At 35.8% G+C, this 19877-nt stretch overlaps 1 protein-coding gene across 3 annotated transcripts in view; it reads right to left on the bottom strand.

The window, feature by feature from the left end:
• gria1b (glutamate receptor, ionotropic, AMPA 1b) overlaps nucleotides 1–19877 on the bottom strand; it is a 77669-nt gene that overhangs the window by 16954 nt on the left and 40838 nt on the right. For all 3 annotated transcript variants that reach the window (XM_051093012.1, XM_051093013.1, XM_051093014.1), the window contains exons 6-12: nucleotides 19425–19583; nucleotides 18953–19120; nucleotides 15960–16064; nucleotides 15499–15609; nucleotides 12009–12215; nucleotides 9768–10234; nucleotides 112–310 (exon numbers count right to left, since the gene is read on the bottom strand). In XM_051093012.1, coding sequence (XP_050948969.1) covers nucleotides 112–310; nucleotides 9768–10234; nucleotides 12009–12215; nucleotides 15499–15609; nucleotides 15960–16064; nucleotides 18953–19120; nucleotides 19425–19583 — 1416 coding nt within the window. The remainder of the gene's footprint in view (nucleotides 1–111; nucleotides 311–9767; nucleotides 10235–12008; nucleotides 12216–15498; nucleotides 15610–15959; nucleotides 16065–18952; nucleotides 19121–19424; nucleotides 19584–19877) is intronic.

Below are 19877 nucleotides of genomic sequence, written 5' to 3'. Positions count from 1 at the left end.
TTGGTTTCTTAAAGTACTAATATGCTCATTTTAGTGGAGGATAAGGTACAAAGCTAAGGCGCAATCTTTGAGGGTACTGATATAAGTATAATTGAAGTACTTTATTCTTACCCTGAAGAACTCTTTGGTGGATCCTCCATCCAGAGTCCCATAGGCAATCTCTGTTTGCTTAGCCAGATCCTCGGCACTCTCGATGGGTGACACCATCCTTTCCACAGTGAGGAAGGCAGCCAGGTTGGCTGTGTAGGAGGAGATAATAATCAGAGTGAAGAACCACCACACACCTCCAACTATACGACCAGAGAGAGATCTGTGGAAAAAAAAAGAACAGCATAAAAACAAAACAGGTGGTTAATAGCCTGGAATATTGTAGTGATCTTCTTTATCAAATTAGACTCATAATGAAGAGTCGTATTTTTAATATGATGTTCATTTCAAGCTCTGCACAAAGTGGAAAGATAACGATTAATTAATAAATTAATTACTTTATCACCATATATGATGTAGAAAGGCCTTCTTAATGGTTAATCTAGGTATAAATCAGATCCTGATCAAAGTTTAAACAAAAGCAAAGTCATTTCCAGCCTCTATATGGCAGAATTTAATTAGCATCAGAACTTAATGTCTGAAACATCACTTATATGAGGTTAATGAATAGACCAGAGGATTGCTGTGGTTACAGTAAACATCTTAGATATATACTGTAAAATTGTGTTTGTTTCTTTAAAAGAGAAACTGGATGCATTAAACTCAATACACCACAGTTATACACACATAATGAGAAAATACTTTTTTTAAAGCCGCATTTCAGAAATTACAAGCAGTTTATGAGAGCTGTCGGTATGCAAGAATGATTCCTAGTATTTTAACTCAGATTGCTATTTTTCTTTTTGGATGTCTTTAATAGTGCAATAACATCAACATCAAAAGTGATTTAAATTGAGAAAACAGCTTGTTCTAATGGATTCAAGTAATGCACAAGTCAGCATTTCTAAGCGGAGTAAATCAAACAAATGGAGAGAATATGCTTCCCTGAAGTTGTAAGGCAAAATTAACTTGCTTTTGTAAATAATAATAATAAAAATGAATGTATAACCCCTTATGTTTTTGTCCAGAGGACGTGGCCTGGTTTGATCTGTGACTTCTCAATCCATGTCTATTGATCTGTGTGCCTCAAACATTGAAAACCTTCTTCTTTCATCATTCCCTTTGAAAGAAAGTCTTAAATTTAATCAAAGGTCCTGTTCTGTCGAGCCTGCACTAAAGTTCTACTTTCCAATACTGCGCACAATTCACCCTTTTTCACTTTCAAGGGAAATATATTCTCTTCACAGCTTTCAATGATATTATCAGTTCTATTAAAGGCGCCAATAAACCAGTCAGAATTTTATAGGGAAGCAAAATGTTTTGCATTATAAAAAGGAAGCTGTTGTAGCATTTTTAGAAAAGTTGATGCATGATAAACATAGATCCGGAACAAAACTTATAGTTCATGCTTACTAATAAAAGTCTACATTATTTAGTATTGTCAACTTAAACGCCATTAACAGAAATGCGAAGTTCTGTCATGAAACTCGAGATGGCGCAAGCTAATGAGTCGTTAATGCAAACTGATGATATTCACAGCATTAAACTCCTTGGCACAAGCTGATTGGTTCATTTTGATACACAGCTAATGAGCGTGCTACTTTACATTTAAATGGCTGGTAGCATTCACTAGAGCATTTCGCAACACGTTCCTCTGAAACTGTCCACCTCCCCAGCTCCACCTGTATAGATTTGCTGTGGGTTATTATATGTGATATTTGTGCAGAAGCAGTATGTCTTAAATACGCACAGCACCATATTGGCGTATGTATTGGCAGTAGCAAGTTCCTATAGTTGCTTTGCAGCAGCAGCAACAATTTAGCAACGTAGCAGTTCTATTCCGCCAAGACCAAATACGTTAACAGGGTTTCTGCAGGTTTTATGAGGGTAAATGTAATTTTTTTTAAAAAGAGGTTTACTTTCACTTTCAAATTAGCAGCAATTTAGAATCTAGCAACTGTTTGTTTTTAGTTCGTTTGAGTTTTCCCTCTTTCCCTTGCTTTACTTTGGTAAAAGCGTTGTGCACATTTTACTTTCACTTTCAAATTAGTGGCAGTTCAACGTCAAGCAGTTGTTTGTTTTTAGTTCGTTTGAGTTTTTCCCCTTTTCTTCTTTCCTGTGGTTTTAAGCAGCTTGTAAAAGCGTCCTGCGCATTGTACTTTCACTTTTAAATTAGCAGCATTAACGTAACACAACAAACTTTTATGAACAAAACGAATAATAATAATACACCATGTTATATGCCTAATATAAAATAACTTACACAAAGTTTAAATAGGTATACAAAACTGAAAATCAGTAAACACTATGTAACCAAATAAATAAGAAACGTAGAACGTTTATTAGCAAAATGAACAAGAAAACTTGGAAGCACAGCATACACCTTGATGTAGCCTAATATAAAATTTTAAAAAACACACGCTAACACAGAATTTAAATAAATAAAAATCAGCAACCACTGTGGAACCAAATAAATATGAAACTTCCACTATCGCCTTAGATAAATGACAGAAGTCAACAGGGTTTTTAAAATCCAAAATATTTTTAAAACAGGCGCTTTTGCATTTCGTTTTGAAGAAAGACCATGGTCTTGTCTTTCTCACCTCTCTCTTCTTGTCAGTCAGCTCGACTTTTAATTGTCTGTTCTGTAACTGAACTAAATGATTTTTATTACTATAATAAAAAAAAATCTATCAACAATCAATCATCTTCCTCGGGTGACTGACAGATGAAGCAGCACATACCGCCATCTACCGCGTATTGTTTAATGAATATTGAACGATCTAAGCCATGCAGCACAGAAATGACATTTTTGCTTCACTTTAAAATGAAACACATGAGGAAACAATCCCTCACGGAAATTAATGCCATGATCATATGAATTTAAGACTTGCTGCCCTGATTTAAGACCTTTTCAAGACCTTAATTCATGGAAAAAAACGATTTAAGAATTTGTAAGACTTTTTTAAGACCCACGGAAACCCTGGTTACGATTGTAATATTCATTACTATGCTAAAATCTTCAGAGAGTTGTCATGATAGAACTACCATCTACTTCTATCTCAAAAGACAAATGGATGATGGTTAATTGTGCAGAAAAATTACTCTGTGGAAAATATATATACTGAAGTCTCTTATGCTCACTATTGCAATAATAATCTTTCATGAATAAAAATGCATTTGTCTCTATTTGTATATATATTTTTATTTTGTATTAATACTGTCACTTTTGATCAAATTAATACATCTTTTCTTAATCAAAGTATTCATTTCTTTAAAAAAAAAATGGTAGTGTATATTATTTTATTTTTTGTGAGAATTGCATTCTAGTTCAGTCATGACCTGTAGTGTTCTTACATCTCGTACGGTAGCTAAGAGATGTAAATAACGCAAATTAATATAAAAGAGGAAAACCACAGAATAAAATCCTGGGTATGCCTCAACTCTCTACCTATTTAATCTCAAACTGTCTCTCTCTCAATCTATTGTGCTCTGCTTATCTTCCTTGCCTCTCTCACCTGCCTCATCTCCCTATTTTCACATGTCCGCTCAGCTGTAAGAAGTGTGATACGAAGTTGACTTTCATTCACTATGTCAAACAGACAAGTGCAGCTGTTTTGTGAGATATGTCCAACTTCATAACCATCAAAGTCAGTAGTGTGTTTGCAAACAAAAATGATCACCACAAAAAACAAAACGCATTTACATTTTGTAGTCTTAAAGAGTTTGTCTTCCTATTTTGCATGCACAGATAGATAGATAGATAGATAGATAGATAGATAGATAGATAGATAGATAGATAGATATGCATTTCTGTATGTGAGAGGTCACATACATCTTTTGAAAAACCATTACAGGCTCACAAGTATTTGAACACACGCAACTTGCGCATTAGAAGAACACCAGCAGTACAAATCCCCTAATGAATACTCCAAATGAATTATCAAACTAATCCGTAGAATATGGGTCACTCCTACACTGAAAGCGAAGAAAAAGGTTCTCATGGATAAACATTCTTTTAAACACCCTCAATAAGGTCTCCATGGAGACACGACGACTCACAATAGAGCTGTAACAAACTAAAAATAAAAGTCTCCTTGTCGTTCCACATTGTAATGCTGCAAAATGTCCGTTCCATTACAGAAACTCGGACAGCAGCTGTTGGGAACGTTGTGACATGCTGATCGTCTCGTCGTACTCTGGTGTCACAGTTTCGTTAAACACTGCAGAACATTTCCAAACACTCGGGATGGCAAGGTCACCTCGACAGTGGGAAAGGCCCGAGAGAGACCTCCCTCCAGGCTTCTATGTATGTGTGTTTGTATTGTGAAATTACACTAATGTGCTTGTGACCTAAATGTGTGACCTAAACGTAATGTGTACGTGACCTGCTAGTGTCATTGCGTATGGAAGTGTTTGTAAACGGGAGAGTATTTTTGTACGGTGGAAAGGGAATCTGGACAAAGTTGAAGTGACAGTCGGAGGCCCGCGGGAGGAAGGGGGCACTACGGCGCCTGGGTTGAACTGTCATGCTCGCTGCAAAGCCTGATGGTCTGACCCCGTGAAAACACACACAGACACAAAAAAGAAAACACACACACTCCACGTCTCAAATAATGCTCCTCAGGCTCACAACATGTATCGCTTCCTCGGGTTATTACTCGCTCTGTTTCTCTGTCACACACACACACTTCTACATGCTCATATCCTGGAGTGCACTTGGGTTATTCTTCAGCAGGTGTGAACAGACAGATCAACAGCCTGCAGGCTAATTTAAATCATTGGAAAATTCATCTGGCCTTTATGCGACAGCTTTTCTAAGAGTCACATCTACACCGTCTCTCATGTGAGCACTTTTCATACCACTAGATTCACAGTAATAGTTCAGTGCAGGTCATCCTGTCTACTGTAATAAGGGCATTGGGTGTTACTGATTAAAACACCTATGACTAAAATAACTTTTTTCTTCATTTTCTAAGGTGTCAGGATTTGGTTGATTAGTGTATCCAAGTTAACTGTTCCTGCTGGTAGATGTTGTAACTACATCTAAATTAAAAAGTACCCTGCTTTAATTCTCACTTACAAAAGTCGCCATGTGCTCTGATTAAATACAATTTAAAAATATAAGTAATATATAAATATCAATATAGTATATATTCAATTAAAGATAATGATAAAACAATAGAATGACAGACAGACAGAATGATAGAGATAATGACAGACAGAACGACAGACAGACAGACAGGACGACAGACAGAATAATAGACCGACAGAATGATACACTGGCATGACAACAGAGAGGACAACAGACAGAACGATAGATAGAGAGAACCATCAACAGAGAAAACGATAGAAAGACAGAACAAAACAAAGACAAGACGACAGAAAAAAATAAAGAATGACAGACAGAAAAATAGACAGGATGACAGACAGAATAATAGACCGACAGAATGATACACCAGCATGACAACAGACAGAATGATATATAGACAGAACCATGGACAGAGAAACTGATAGAAAGACAGAACAAAAAACAGACAAGATGACAGAAAAAAATAAAGAACGACAGACAGAACAATATACAGACAGGACAATATACAGACATGTTAGAGTGACAGAATGACACACAGAGCAACAAACAGAATAATAGACAGACAGAACAACAGACAGAATGACAAGTAGACAAAGCGACAGACAGACATGACTACAGACAGAATGACAGACAGGATATTACACAGAAAGAACGATAGACAGAACGATACACAGACATGACAATAGACAGACTGGTTTACAGAGAGAAAGATAAATAGACAGAATGATAGACAGGACAACAGACAGAATGATGGACAGACAAAATGACAGACAAAATGACGTAATAATAGACAGGTGAACAGACAGATAGGACGACAGACAGACAAAACAACAGACAGGACGACTGATAGAACAACAGATAGGGCGATAGACAGAAATATAGACAGACAAAATGACAGACATAACATTAGACTGACAGAACAACAGACAGAATGACAGATAAAGAGGATGACAGACAGACCGACAGACAGACACGACTACAGACAGAATGACAGACAGCAAGATTTACAGACAGAGAGAATGTTGCACAGAAAGAACGACGGACAGACTAAACAATAGACATACAGGACGTCAGACATAACCATGGCTGCACAAAATGACAGAGACAGAACAAATAAAAACTGACAAAATAAGACAGATCGACAGACAGACAAAACAACAGACAGAGCGATAGACAGGCAAGACCACAGACAGAATGATAGACAAAACAATAGACATATAGGATGACAGACAGAACGACAGACAGACAGAACCATGGAAAGACAGAAGAACAGAAAAAATAGACAGAATGATAGACAGACAGAGAGACAGACAAAATGACAGACAGAATGTTAGACTGACAGAATGATACACAGAACAACAAACAGACAGAATGATAAACAAACAGAACAGACAGAATGACAGATAAAGAGAAAAATATACAGACAGGATGACAGAGATAACCACAGACAGACATGACAACAGACAGAATGATAAACAGACAGAATTGTAGACAGACAGAACAAGAGAATGACAGATAGATAGAACAACAGACAGAACGACAGAAAGACAGAATGACAGAGGGACAGATAGAATAATAAACAGAACAACAGACAGACAGTACTTCCTGGTTGTGTTACTTTATCCTTAATTAAAATAATGTAAGATTCGGTGATGCAGAGCATAGAAATAATTCACATTAATGAAGGAATAACCCAATTAACGCTACAGTGCTCAATATGTGTGTCTCAAATAAAGAATTTATGCAGATGACTAACAGGTGACTTTTAGCAGTCAGAATCTAAAAAGACAGTTCACATAAGCACACTGTTTACATAACCTAGCTGCTGCAGCACTCAAATGTGCTATGAAATGCTACAGTGTTGACGCTAGTGGACGTGACAGTGATAGTGAATTACATGCATAGCAAACAGTCTGCAATTCCCACTTGTGGATGAACCACTAAAAGAGGAGCAGCAATTGTTGAGTTATTAATTTATATACCATCAGAGCCATGTCAGGCTGCTGTGCTTCAGTAACTCTGCTCACATTTTGCAGCTTGCTAATCATCCGTGCCATCTCCTCATGAGTTCAGATTACGGCATAGCTCGAATCGAGTTAATTGCTTTGATTGCCCGCATGCTTACAGTAGCTTCTCTATTTGCTATCAGTCTCGAGTGGCGTCAAAGAGACTTTGTTTTTGCCACCTTTGTAAGAAATAATGAATTAATGAAATCTCTTCATAAGCACCTCATCAAAAACTAATCAGAGAATCACAGAGGCTAGATGAGGTAAAAGAGTTTTATGAAGCAATGGCACAGATGAGCTGGAGTGAATAACAATGTGAACAGTCAGAGCTCTGAGTGGCAGCTCTGACATTTGTCGAGGACAAACAAGTTTCCCGTCAGAGATAAATACTGTAAGCAGCCTGGTGTCTTCTGTCTGGCCCACACAATCCTCATTACAAAAACACTTTTTTTAAATAGTGGTTTCCGAGATGGCTGACAAATAGCCTCAGAGTCAAAAAGCACAGAGAACAAGCACTTTTATGTACAGTAACAGGAAAAATGGGAAGATCTATATACAATACACTCTTGGAGGCCATAAATGACCGGACGTGTTTCCCTATCACTGTCTGAAGCCCTCAAGTAAAAAGAGCATGATGATTCAGCACCATGTCAGTTCAATCTAAGACTTCATAACCATAAAAACCAACTGACCTCTCTCAAACACTGACTGCAGATCAAGGACTTCCTAATGATTTCATAACAGCCTCATGCCTGCCCAGAACTTCAGCATTCCTCGTTTAGCTCAAAGGGGAGAGGTGATGGAGTTTTCCATGGAAGTCCTCAGCTAGCATGGAGAAACACTGTCAGGCTGAGTGCTCCGGCTCAGACAATCACATCTGTCATGGAACGCTCCCTGGCAGTGTAATCTAATTCGAGTGTGTTGCTTGCTTCCCTCAAGCCAAGGATATACATGTCCAAGCAAAATGTCAAACACTAGCAGAGAAGCCAGCACACCCAGAGGCTCAAGGCCAATCTGCACATAATGAGGCTAGAGGACCCTATCAGGGGTGTCAGCACTCGCCTAACCTATGGTTACACTTTCCTCATGACTAATGCTAGCGACTAAAAATTGTGTGAACAAGCGTCAGTTCAGTCAAAGAGATAGAACGGATTCAGATAAGGTTTTAAACGTGTTCAAATGTAAATTTAGGGTTTTAAATATTATATTATATTATATTATATTATTAAGGTATATCATTATATCATTAAAATTTCTTAATGGTTTTGAAAGAAGTCTGCATTTATTTGATCAACAATAAAAACAGTATAATTGTGAAATATTATTAGAATTTAAAATAACCGTTTTGCACTTAAACATTTTTAAAAATGTAAATTATTCCTGTTAGCCAGTTATTGTTGTAGTTCAATGATCAAGCAAATAAATACATAAAATAAAGAAATCCTTACCACACAAAACTTAACATTCATAGATCTCCAGGGAATGGAGGAAGTGAAGATTTTACTTAATATGCAGGTTAAAATAAAATAGAAAATTAATTAAAATAAATATTATATGATATTATATGATATTATATGATATGATATTATATTATATTATATTACTGCTTCTAGAAACATTTTTAATGCTACGTTAGGGCACATCATCAGTGATATTACTGTGATAATATTATAATATATTATACTGAATCATAATAATTCTTAATGGTTTTAAAAGAAGGCTGCATTTATTTGATCAACAATATAGTAAAAACAGTAATATTGTGAAATATTATTACAATTTAAAATAACTGTTTTGTATTTTAACATATTTTAAAACGTAAATTATTCCTAGAATGTCAAAGCCAGTTATTGTATTCAGTGATCATAGAGTTGTGTCAAAATAAAAAAATAAAATAAAATAAAATAAAATAACAAATCCTTACCACACAAAATGCAACATTCACAGACCTCCAGGGAACGGAGGAAGTGATGCTTAAACTTAATATGCAGGTTTAAATAAAATAAAATAAATAAAATAAAATAATGGTTTCTTCTTGAATTAATTTTTCTTTATGGTTTTGAAATAAATAAATAAATAAATATAATGAAATAAATATAAAAACTGAAATAAATACAACATTTTCTCAAATATATACACATGCATGTGTGTGTATTTATACGTACGTAATACATTTTCACAGTACGCACACAGTACACATAAAATTAATCATTTTACACCCCTAAGTATAAATTGGTTCTAATTATAAATTGGTTGTTATCAGACACTTAAAAAACTGTTTCTGTTGGCCATAAAAACCAGCTGACAATCAAATCTTTACCTTCACTTCAAATGAAATCTCCCCGTTTCTTTCTTAATATATTCTGAGGCATCTTACTTCAACCTGATCTGCATTTCAGAAGTAGTTCAGGGATGCTGTACTGCAGCAGACGATTAGGAAGATCATCTTTATTTTACAACCCATTTTCTCATCGCAGATGTTGTTTGTGGAATATGAGTCAGCCAAACGAAAAAGCAGCAGTGGAAGATGAAAAAAAAAAAATGATAATGATGAAAATGGCTTTTTTTTCATTTCCACCTACCTTGGTGAGATATCACATCCCTGCTGCATGAAGGCTCCCAGGGAAAACCAGAGGCTATTGAAGATCCCAAACTCATTGGTGTGTTCAGGTTGCTTCTCCTGCTTCTCCTCTCGCTGATTCTGATTCTGACCGTGCTGGTTGGGCGACTGGTTGGGCTCTGGTGACGGTGGTTGGTTCTGGTTCTGGTTTTGCTGCTCCATTCCTTCCTCTTCGTCATCCGCGTGCCACTCGTACGGGCTGAAGCGACTCACCAGGAACAGCACCACGCTCACGCCAATGTAGGCAAACACAATGCACATCCAGATCTCGTACGCCAGTGGGTCCAGGAAGGAGAAGACGCCTGGTTTGGACTTTGTGGGCTTCTTGATCATGATGGATATACCTAAGCTCATAAAGGGCTTGGAGAAGTCGATGACCTCCTCTCTGACCAAAGTGATGGTGAGGGGGGCGACAGCCACGTCTGCTTTCTACAAGACAATATGATTACATTATTAAGCAGAGATAGAGTGCCTATTGTGATTTACTGTTGACAATCATGTTTTCTCAGAAAGTGATGCAATCAAACATTCAGAATATGTTTGAGATCCAGTTTGCATACAACAAGGCTGTTCCTCTGTAGGTTTCCAGAGCACACTGGAATTACAAATCAAGTGCAAACCAACAAAAAGCTTTATCTGCCATTTTAGAAGCAGCTGAACATATAAATAACTTCAAGTATTATGAATCACTAGAGTCAGTGTTGCATCCTCAAGAGTATCCTTCATACGATTTCTATGCATCGTATTTTTTCCAAGCAGAGAAATCTAAGGAACGCCGCTTGACAATACTGAGCTGTGGTGTTCGTATTTAGCCCGATGAAGACAGACTACATCTGACACTGCTTAGCATTCCAAAGCCACTAATGCTGCAGCCTCAGGGTGAAAATGCTCTGAATAAAAAACTTGAGTGTGTACAAAAGCCAACCTCGCATGTACCTCAGTTTTGCTATTATGAATTATATCTTGCTAATTGGCCTTTGTTAGGACTCTTTGTTATGTTGCAAAATTGCCAGAAAGCCAAACATTGCACTAACATGCACTGACAGTAGGGAAAATCTACCTCATAAGTGATAAGAGACACAAAAAAACTTTTGTTCAACCTGAGGCGGGAGGTTTGGACACACTGTGTCCTGTTCTCTGTTCTGCAGCAAACTTTGCCAGCCCTTTGCTACTTGTTTCAGAAAAGATCTTTGTCACTGTTACAGACTGGACCTCCAGGGCATGGAGGAAGTGAAGCTTTGAGGTAAAGCAACTGTTAGTGGTACACTAGAGATACATGAACACAATATGTAGGTTTTTAATAAAATAAATTAAAATAGTAAAAGCGTTAAGCTAAAGTGACTGTTAATGTACACTATTAAATTAAATTCAATAATTATAAAATAAAATAAAAGCTTTAATCTAAAGCAACTGTTAATGCACACTAGAGATGCATGAACATAATATGCAGGTTAAAATCAAATAAAATGAAATGAAATAAAATAAAATAATAAAACTTTGAGCTAAAGTGACTGTTAATGTACACTATTAAATTAAATAAATAATAAAATAAAATAAAATAAAATAAAATAAAATTAAATTAAATTAAATTAAATTAAATTAAATTAAATTAAATTAAATTAAAAGCTTCACTCTAAAGTGACTGTTAATGTACACTACAGATACATGAACTTAATAAGCAGGTTTCAATTTCATTTTTCATAAAACAAAATAAAATAAAATAAAATAAAATAAAATAATCAACAAGATAAAAAAATTAATAAAAACCAAAATAAAATAAAATAAAATAATAATAAAAAATTAATATGCACGTTTCAATAAAATAAAATAAAATAAAATAATAAAAGCTTTAAGCTAAAGTGACTGTTCAAATGCAGGTTTCAATTTCAATTTAAATAAAATAAAAAAATAAAAAAATAAAAGCGTTGAGCTAAAGTGACTGCTAATATACTATAGACACATCAATGTAATACACAGGTTTTAATTTTAATCAAATAAAAAAATTAAATAAAACAATAAAAATAAAATAATAAAAAAATTAAGTAAATAAAACTAAACTAAACTAAAATAAATTAAAAGCTTGATAAAGCTTCAATAAAATAAAATAAAAGTATAAAATAATAAAATAAAATAATAATAGAATAAATAAATAAACAAATCCTTACCACAAAAAACTTAACATTCACAGACAACAGCTACTTACGCCATACACTAGTTCTCCAACCATCCCATTCCACATCATAGTCTCTGCGTCTCTGGCTCCATACTTTCCATCCCCCACTAGTTCTAGCCTGTAGGAATAGCCCACGTGCTTGGCGATCTCTGCAGCCAGCTCCACACAATAACCTTCATATTTGTCATTACCCACTAGCTGCTCATGGTTCTTCTTCAACATCACATATGGAGACTCCTAAGGATAAAGAACACAGTGCAGGTTAATTTAGCATTTTTTGTTTTGTGTGGTAGCAAGGGCCAGATCAGTCTAGTTGTTTGGTTACTGTATGATTCAGAGTTGAAGAGGCTTGAAAGAAAATCTTGCATCAGCGACATCAAATGTTTTCTGCATTTCCAGCATATTTCTCAGCTTATATATTATTGAAGAGCTGCATTTCAGCTCAGTTCTGTGCATCAACATCAACAGAAAAAAACATCCAACGAAAAAACAAGAGAAGTACGTTGAAATGTGTATGCGTATGAGGAAACACACCTGTGTTTCCTCATACACGGGTGTAATATTACAGTCCTGTTGTCTATTATAAAAGACAAATCAATACTACAGCTGTCTAACCACAGTCAAAGAAAAATCCTTAAGGGAATAAGGGTATTTCTTTTTGGAGTTTCTCTGAAATAAGATTAATAGCCACTCAAAACTCTGAGTCGGCCCACAAACTGTGCCCGTAATGAGCAGAACAGTAAACCCAGCAGGGTTCAAAAGATTCACACTACCTCTCACCTTCCTGAGAGGATGGTGATTCACCCCAGAGGAAGGGAACAAACTCCTTTGAGTGAGGGATCATGTGGTGACAAGTTTTTTGAATATGCATCATTTTTTTTTAGCATGAAACAAGTGATATAACCCACCAGGAGCACCAAAATATCTCTATGTGGATGGTGTCAATAATACTGTTAATGCTTTTTTTATGTCTTGTAGCAAGTTTGTGCCTACTGAGTTGTGACTGGACCTGACGGAGCCGTCCGGTACCTGAAAAGGCAGTGATACACCAACCCAACATTGAAGAACTAATGGTGAAAAAAGCAGACTGTGCTGTCGCATTGGGTCACATGTGTCTAGGCCAAAATACATGTGTTTGCAATAGAGGAAATAACTGTCTATTCCAACAGATGACAGTAGTTTATATTTGTCATTCAAAAATCGAAGCTAAAAGTAGTACTGCAGATATACAAACTCTTTTGTATGGCTTGCTTACCATTTTGAATATAAATCATGCTGATTAGTTGGCCTTAACTTTCCACATTCCAGACAGCCATGTCGTTATTACAATATTTGCATATTGGAATGCTCAGATGAAAAATGAGAACAGCCTCTGTGTTCATTATTGACTTTGTTGCTCACACGCTTTCATTACTTTCGCTATTCCTCTCATGCAAAGGTTCGATAAGCTGAACAGCCAATCAGAGTCAACTGAGCTGACAGACGTTCAATGACGGCCATCCATCAGCTTGGTGTTTAATGGCCTTAAAAGGACAGTTCAGCCAAAAATTTAAATTCTGTCATTAATTACTCAACCTCACGTCGTTCCAAACCTGGAAGACCTTTGTTCATCTTCAGAACACAAATGAAGATATTTTTGATGAAATCCTTTCTGACCCTGCATAGACAGCAGTGCAACTGACACATTCAAGGCCCAAAAATGTAGTCAGGACATCAATAAAATAGTCTATGTGACATCAGTTGTTCAACTGTAATATTATGAAGCTACAAGAATACTTTTTGTGTTGTTGTCAATGCAGGGTCAGAAAGTTCTCAGATTTAATCAAAAATATCTTAATTTGCATTCCGAAAATGAATGAAGGTCTTACAGGTTTGGGACGACATGAGGGTGAGTAATTAATGACAGAATTTTTTATTTTTGGGTAAACTATTCCTGTGAGTGTTCAGTATGTCAACCTACTGTATGAAAAGCTAAAGTATCGTTTTTTGATGTTAAAATACTTTCTCCTGTCCATTCACGATATTACTGAAGCCCATTTTATAGTTAAAAGAAAAGGTAATGGAGACTATATGTGACCCTGGACCACAATACCAATCATAAGTAGCACAGGTATATTTGTAGAAATAGCCAGCAATACGCTGTATCCATTTTTCTTCTATGTCAAAAATCATTAGGATATTAAGTAAAGATCATGTTCCATGAAGATATCTTGTAAATTTCCTACCGTAAATATATCAAAATTGAATTTTTGATTTGTAATATGCATTGCTAAGAACTTTATTTGGACAACTTTAAAGGTGATTTCCCTCAGATTCCAGATTTTCAAATAGTTGTATCTCGGCCAAATATTGTCCTGTCCTAACAAACCATATATTAGTGGAAAGCTTATTCAGCTTTCAGATGATGTATAAATCACAATTTAGAAAATATGCCCCTTATGACTGGTTTTGTGGTCCAGGGTCACATATGATTTATACATCATCAGAATAAATAAGATTTCCATTGATGTATGGTTTGTTAGGATAGGACAATATTTGGCAGAGAAGCAACTATTTGAAAATCTAGAATCTGAAGGTGCAGAAATATTGAGAAAATCGCCTTTAAAGTTATCCAAATTAAGTTTTTGCCAATGCATATTACTAATCAAAAATTAAGTTTTGATATATGTGACCCTGCGCCACAAAACTATTAATAAGGGTAATTTTTTGGAAATTGAGATTTATACACCAAAAATTAAGTTTTGATATATTTGCAGTAGGAATTTTACAAAATATCCTTATAGAACATGATATTTATTTAATTTCTTAATGATTTTTGGCGTAAAAGAAAAAAAAATAATTTTGACCCATACAATGTGTTTTTGGCTATTGCTACAAATATAACTATGCTACTTTTGACTGGTTTTGTGGTCCAAGGTCACATATAGCACTTTTTGACATATTTTGAAATGAGACTTTATATTTCACAACTTTGACTTCACACTGTCAGAAAAAAAAGGTACAGTTCTGTCACTAGGACGGTACCCTAAGGTACCAATATGTACTTTCAAAGTACTAAAATTTACCTTTACCTGAACAGAACTGTACCTTTTTTTCTGGGAGTGTATATCTCTGAGGACACCGCTATATAAAATATACAGACGGCTACAAGCTATTTGTAGTTTGAATGAATTGGTAACCATTCGTAGCCTGACACAGTAATATAATCTCAAACAATGGCATGAAATTAGGGTGTGACCATCTGTTTGGCTGACCAAAACAATACTTTTTTTTCAGTTCTGTTTAGTGAGAATAGTGGCGAAAAATTGCACACTCCAGCTTAATGACACACACCTCAGGATCATTATCTGCACACACACACACACTGAGAAAACACGCACACTGTTTCATCTTGATGACACTGATGGTTTGTAATTCACACTTATGTGAAACATTGCCTGAACAGATGAACGGAAAAAGCTTTAAAAGAAACAATAAAAAGCACAACTATAACTCTACTATCTTTTCATTATAAACTCACCAAGATGGTGGTGACTATGTAGGTCCTGTTTTGCAGTCCAAACGTCTCATTGAGCATGTTGCTGTAAGTAGCTGTGCTCACGTACTTCTCATGTTGGTTCCAGTAGCCCACCTGCAGGCAGAAGGGAGGAATATCACAGCAGTGCACAGGAATTTCAGAGCCACTATTTTTAGAATGTTAAATATTCATATTGACGGCTTAAGAGGAGCTGTAATCACTTGAAATGCATACGCGGCTCTTTAAGCCTTGCCTGTGACTAACACTTCATTTCGCTTTCATCACAGCTTGTGCTGAAGTTTCAGGTAAAACCTCAGGTTAATCATTCCGAATCAAATTTATGTCAGGAGAATGTCAAGCAGGATCTGTTTTCTAAAATTTGGAGTGAGAAGTCAGAATGTACAATTATTGGGATGGGCTGGTTAAGGGTGAACGCAAAGCAGAGAAAAAATGATTCGATTTACTTTCTTAGGTCCACTTGGGCCAAATTCCATCACACTGACGGTGAAGTTGGTCCGATGTCCTTTTTCATTAAACTGAACATGTCCTGTAAGCCCTTCAAACTGCACCTACAGAGAGAAACACACATAAGCGGATTGTAAATCATTTTATCTTCATCATTTAAGCAGAACCTAACTAGGTGTGAAACCTGATTTACATTTTTGTACAGGAAGCCAAATGATAGTTATGACTAGGGCTGCATGATTAGTCAAAATAAAACTGAAATCACTGTGGCTTACTGTGATTATCACAATGGCTACTATTTAATTAAATAAATAGATGCACTGTGTCTTAAAGGGATAGTTCACCCAAAAATGAAAATTAACCCATGATTTACTCACTCTCAAGCTATCCTAGGTGTATATGATTTTCTTCTTTCAGACGAATACAACTGGAGTTATATTAAAAAATGTCCTGGCTCTTCCAAGTTTTATAATGGCAGTGAATGGCTGTTGAAATTTTAAAGTGCAAAAAGTGCATCCATCTATCATAAAAAGTACTCCACATGGTTCAGGGGGGTTAATAAAGGCCTTCTAAAACGAAATTATGCATTTGTGTAAGAAAAAAGCCATTGTCCAACGAAGTTTGAACGATCAGAATGAAACTTGGTGGGCCTGTTCGACTCACGACCCCAACGGTCTGAGAGAAATTTGAAAGAAATCAGCTACTGGAGGGCGATATCTAATTTTTCAAGGGCACAAACGATTGTACGTTGCACTGTTTTTCGTATCATATTCGTATCATAGGATAGAAATTCTCATTCCGGACAACTTTTACTCTGTCAACCAAATTGTTTGTTAAATGATTGAGAAGATGTAAAAAACTTTTGTGAATGAGTCCTAGGTTTTTCGCTCAATCTGGGAAAAAAAACAAAAAAACAACAACTCTCTAGGTCAATAATTATCAAAAAAAAAAAAAAGTTCCCTTTGGCAAGCTATAACGGGGTTGTTTAGAAAAGGGGCCTGTCCAAATTTACCCAAAATCCTATAAAGCCTAAAGAAAAACTCAAAACTTCACAAAACCTGCTGAGCACATGCAACAGGTGATATAGCTGGCGCTATAACAGTCATAAATGTTAACAAAACATATTTCTATGGCAAAAAAAAGTTTTTTTCAATCATTGATTTAGGTGGTTACACACTTGCTAAACAATGCCTTTTTCCATATTCGCTTAAATGTCTTAAAAGTGCTTAAAGCTCGGTATATATTTGTACTTCTAATTCGTGACTGGTATTTTGTTTTCCTTTCTCCACCCTCTTCATTCGCCTACGTCCTACGTCATTTGCTGGAACGACTCTCTCTCGTAAACGTAAGTATAACAGTTAGTGGAAGCTACTTTGGAGCACGTTTTATGATGGATGGATGGACTTAAACCAGTTTGGTTTAAATGGGAAGATTCACATATAATGTACTCACCCCCTTGTCATCCAAGATGTTCATGTCTTTCTTTTTTCAGTCATAAAGAAATTATGTTTTTTGAGGGAAACATTTCAGGATTTTTCTCTATATAGTGGACTGATATGGTGCCCCGATTTTGAACTTCCAAAATGCAGTTTAAATGCGGCTTCAAACGATCCCAGCCGAGGAAGAAGGGTCTTATCTAGCGAAGCGATCGGTTATTTTCATTAAAAAATACAATTTAAATACTTTTTAATCTCAAATGCTCGTCTTGTGTTGCTCTCCCTGAACTCTGTGTATTCTGGTTCAAGACAGTCAGGGTATGTCGAAAAACTCTAAACATATTTTCTCTGTCAACTTCAAAAATAATTTCAAAATCATCCTACATCGCTGCAGAAGCACCGACCCAGTCTTTGCAAAGTGAACATGCAAAGAAGATCAAACACCCTTAACAAAAAAGGTAAAACAGAGATATAAGACGATTTTGAAGTTGAGGGAGAACATGAGATGGGAATTTTTCGACATACACTAACAGACATGAACCAGAACAAATACAGTCGAGGCAGAGTAAGACAAGACGAGCGTTTGACATTAAAAACGATCCCAAATGCACCATATCAGTCCATTATATGGAGAAAAATGTATGTATGTTTCCCTCAAAAACACAATTTCTTTACAGCTGAAGAAAGAAAGACATGAACATCTTGGATGACAAGGCGTGAATACATTATCTGTAAATTTCTGTTCTGGAAGTGGACTTCTTTAATGTTACAAAACCTAGTTTTTATATTACTAAATCAAGTAATATATTATATTTTAATATGTTAATTTAGTAATAATAAAAATAATTGTTTCTATTGTCCTCATTTGTAAGTCGCTTTGGATAAAGGCGTCTGCTAAATAATTAATTGTAAATGTAAATAATAACTGCTATTATTATTTTTTATAGTTATAATAATAATAATAATAATAATAACAACAACAACAACAACAAGCACAGCAAACCTGAAGCTTTAAAAAAAATTGCAATTAGCCTTTTTCCCTAAATTGTGCAGCCCTAACTTTTTTTTTAAAAAAAATCCCATTTTTAAAAGCTGAAAAGCCAGTTCTGGGTGGTAAAATTGGCTCAGCACCAGCCACTAAAAACCTTTTGATCTTGAACCAGAAACTAAATTTAAAAAAAGAAACGGCCAGTAAGAAGTTACGAAGCCCACTCGATTGATCAGTTTCCTGTTAATATGTATGCTGCGCTGCACAGACGCTGTTTTCTGTTTGTATAAAATGAATGTATTTACAATCAACATCTACAAATGATTGCTAAGAATTTCATCAGATAAAAGATGAAACAAAACCAGCTTGTGATTGCATAAAGAGGCTGAATCAAATTACTTTGGATGTTAAGATGACCCTGATGTGCTGATGTTTGTTTGTAGGCAGGCTATATAGTAACAGTATAGTAACTTCCAAGTCAGTAAAAAAAATACTGGCCAGTTCTAAGGTTTTTAGTTTTCCTGACAAAGTATCAGCTCTGCTATCAGAACCAGTACTCTTTTGATACCTGCTGTAGGGCTCTTTGAATGTCGATGCCCTGGCCCCAGGGTGCGGGAGGGTTAGCAAGACACTCTCCTGCATTCCCCCTGCGAGAAATATCAATGCGCTGCTTTCTTAGGTTCTGGAAGGCAGTGGCCATGACAGTCACCCCGTCATATGTGAGCGCTCCAGTGTACTGAGATGTTCCACAGACACGTCCCAAATGAAAAGGAAGGGGAAAAGGAAAAGAGAATTTATTCACAACCTTTTGCTTTCACATGCCCTGCTGAAAAGACCAGCATAGAGGGTCACCCGCATACATTGATGTTTCTTAGCTAGTTTAAGTTGTTTAATTCATCAACCATCTTCATCTCTTAAATGCATTAACCAGGCAAGTTCAAAATGGAAATTCAAGGTCTTTTCCGCAGGGCACACACCTTTTAAAGTCCATCATGAGAGCTTTTAAAATCATATTTTTTATTACTAAGACCTTGCTTTACCTTGAGCCTCCTTTTGGGACTCTTCAAGTCTTTACTGTCAAACTCCAGCCAGTCTTGTATGGTCCTGCTGACGGTAGGGTTTGTGTAGTTCATGAGCTGGAAGCCCGTCACATTGGCACCTCCCTTCTTGAATTCTGTGAGATTAAGATCCAGAAATCCCTGAAGGCAAACACACCAAAATCTCTATTTACTCATACATCTTTCAATCCTGCTTTGATGCACAAACCAACATTTAACATAGCAAGCTTCAGAACTTTGTGTACTCTAATGCAAATGCATTCACTTGCAAAAGCCAAAGCAATCATTTTTAATATCAGAATTGTGTTAGGAAATGCTTTCAGGGTAATAAAAGAAGATTAAAAATCTATTACACGTTCTATTGCAGCAATAAGTTACATTTTTACAGAAAACAGAACACAAAACAAAGCCATAATTAATGACAGAACACTTTTT

This window comes from Labeo rohita, chromosome 21, assembly GCF_022985175.1.
Source record: "Labeo rohita strain BAU-BD-2019 chromosome 21, IGBB_LRoh.1.0, whole genome shotgun sequence".
Taxonomy (NCBI): Eukaryota; Metazoa; Chordata; class Actinopteri; order Cypriniformes; family Cyprinidae; genus Labeo; species Labeo rohita.
This window is presented reverse-complemented; position numbering and strand designations above follow the sequence as displayed.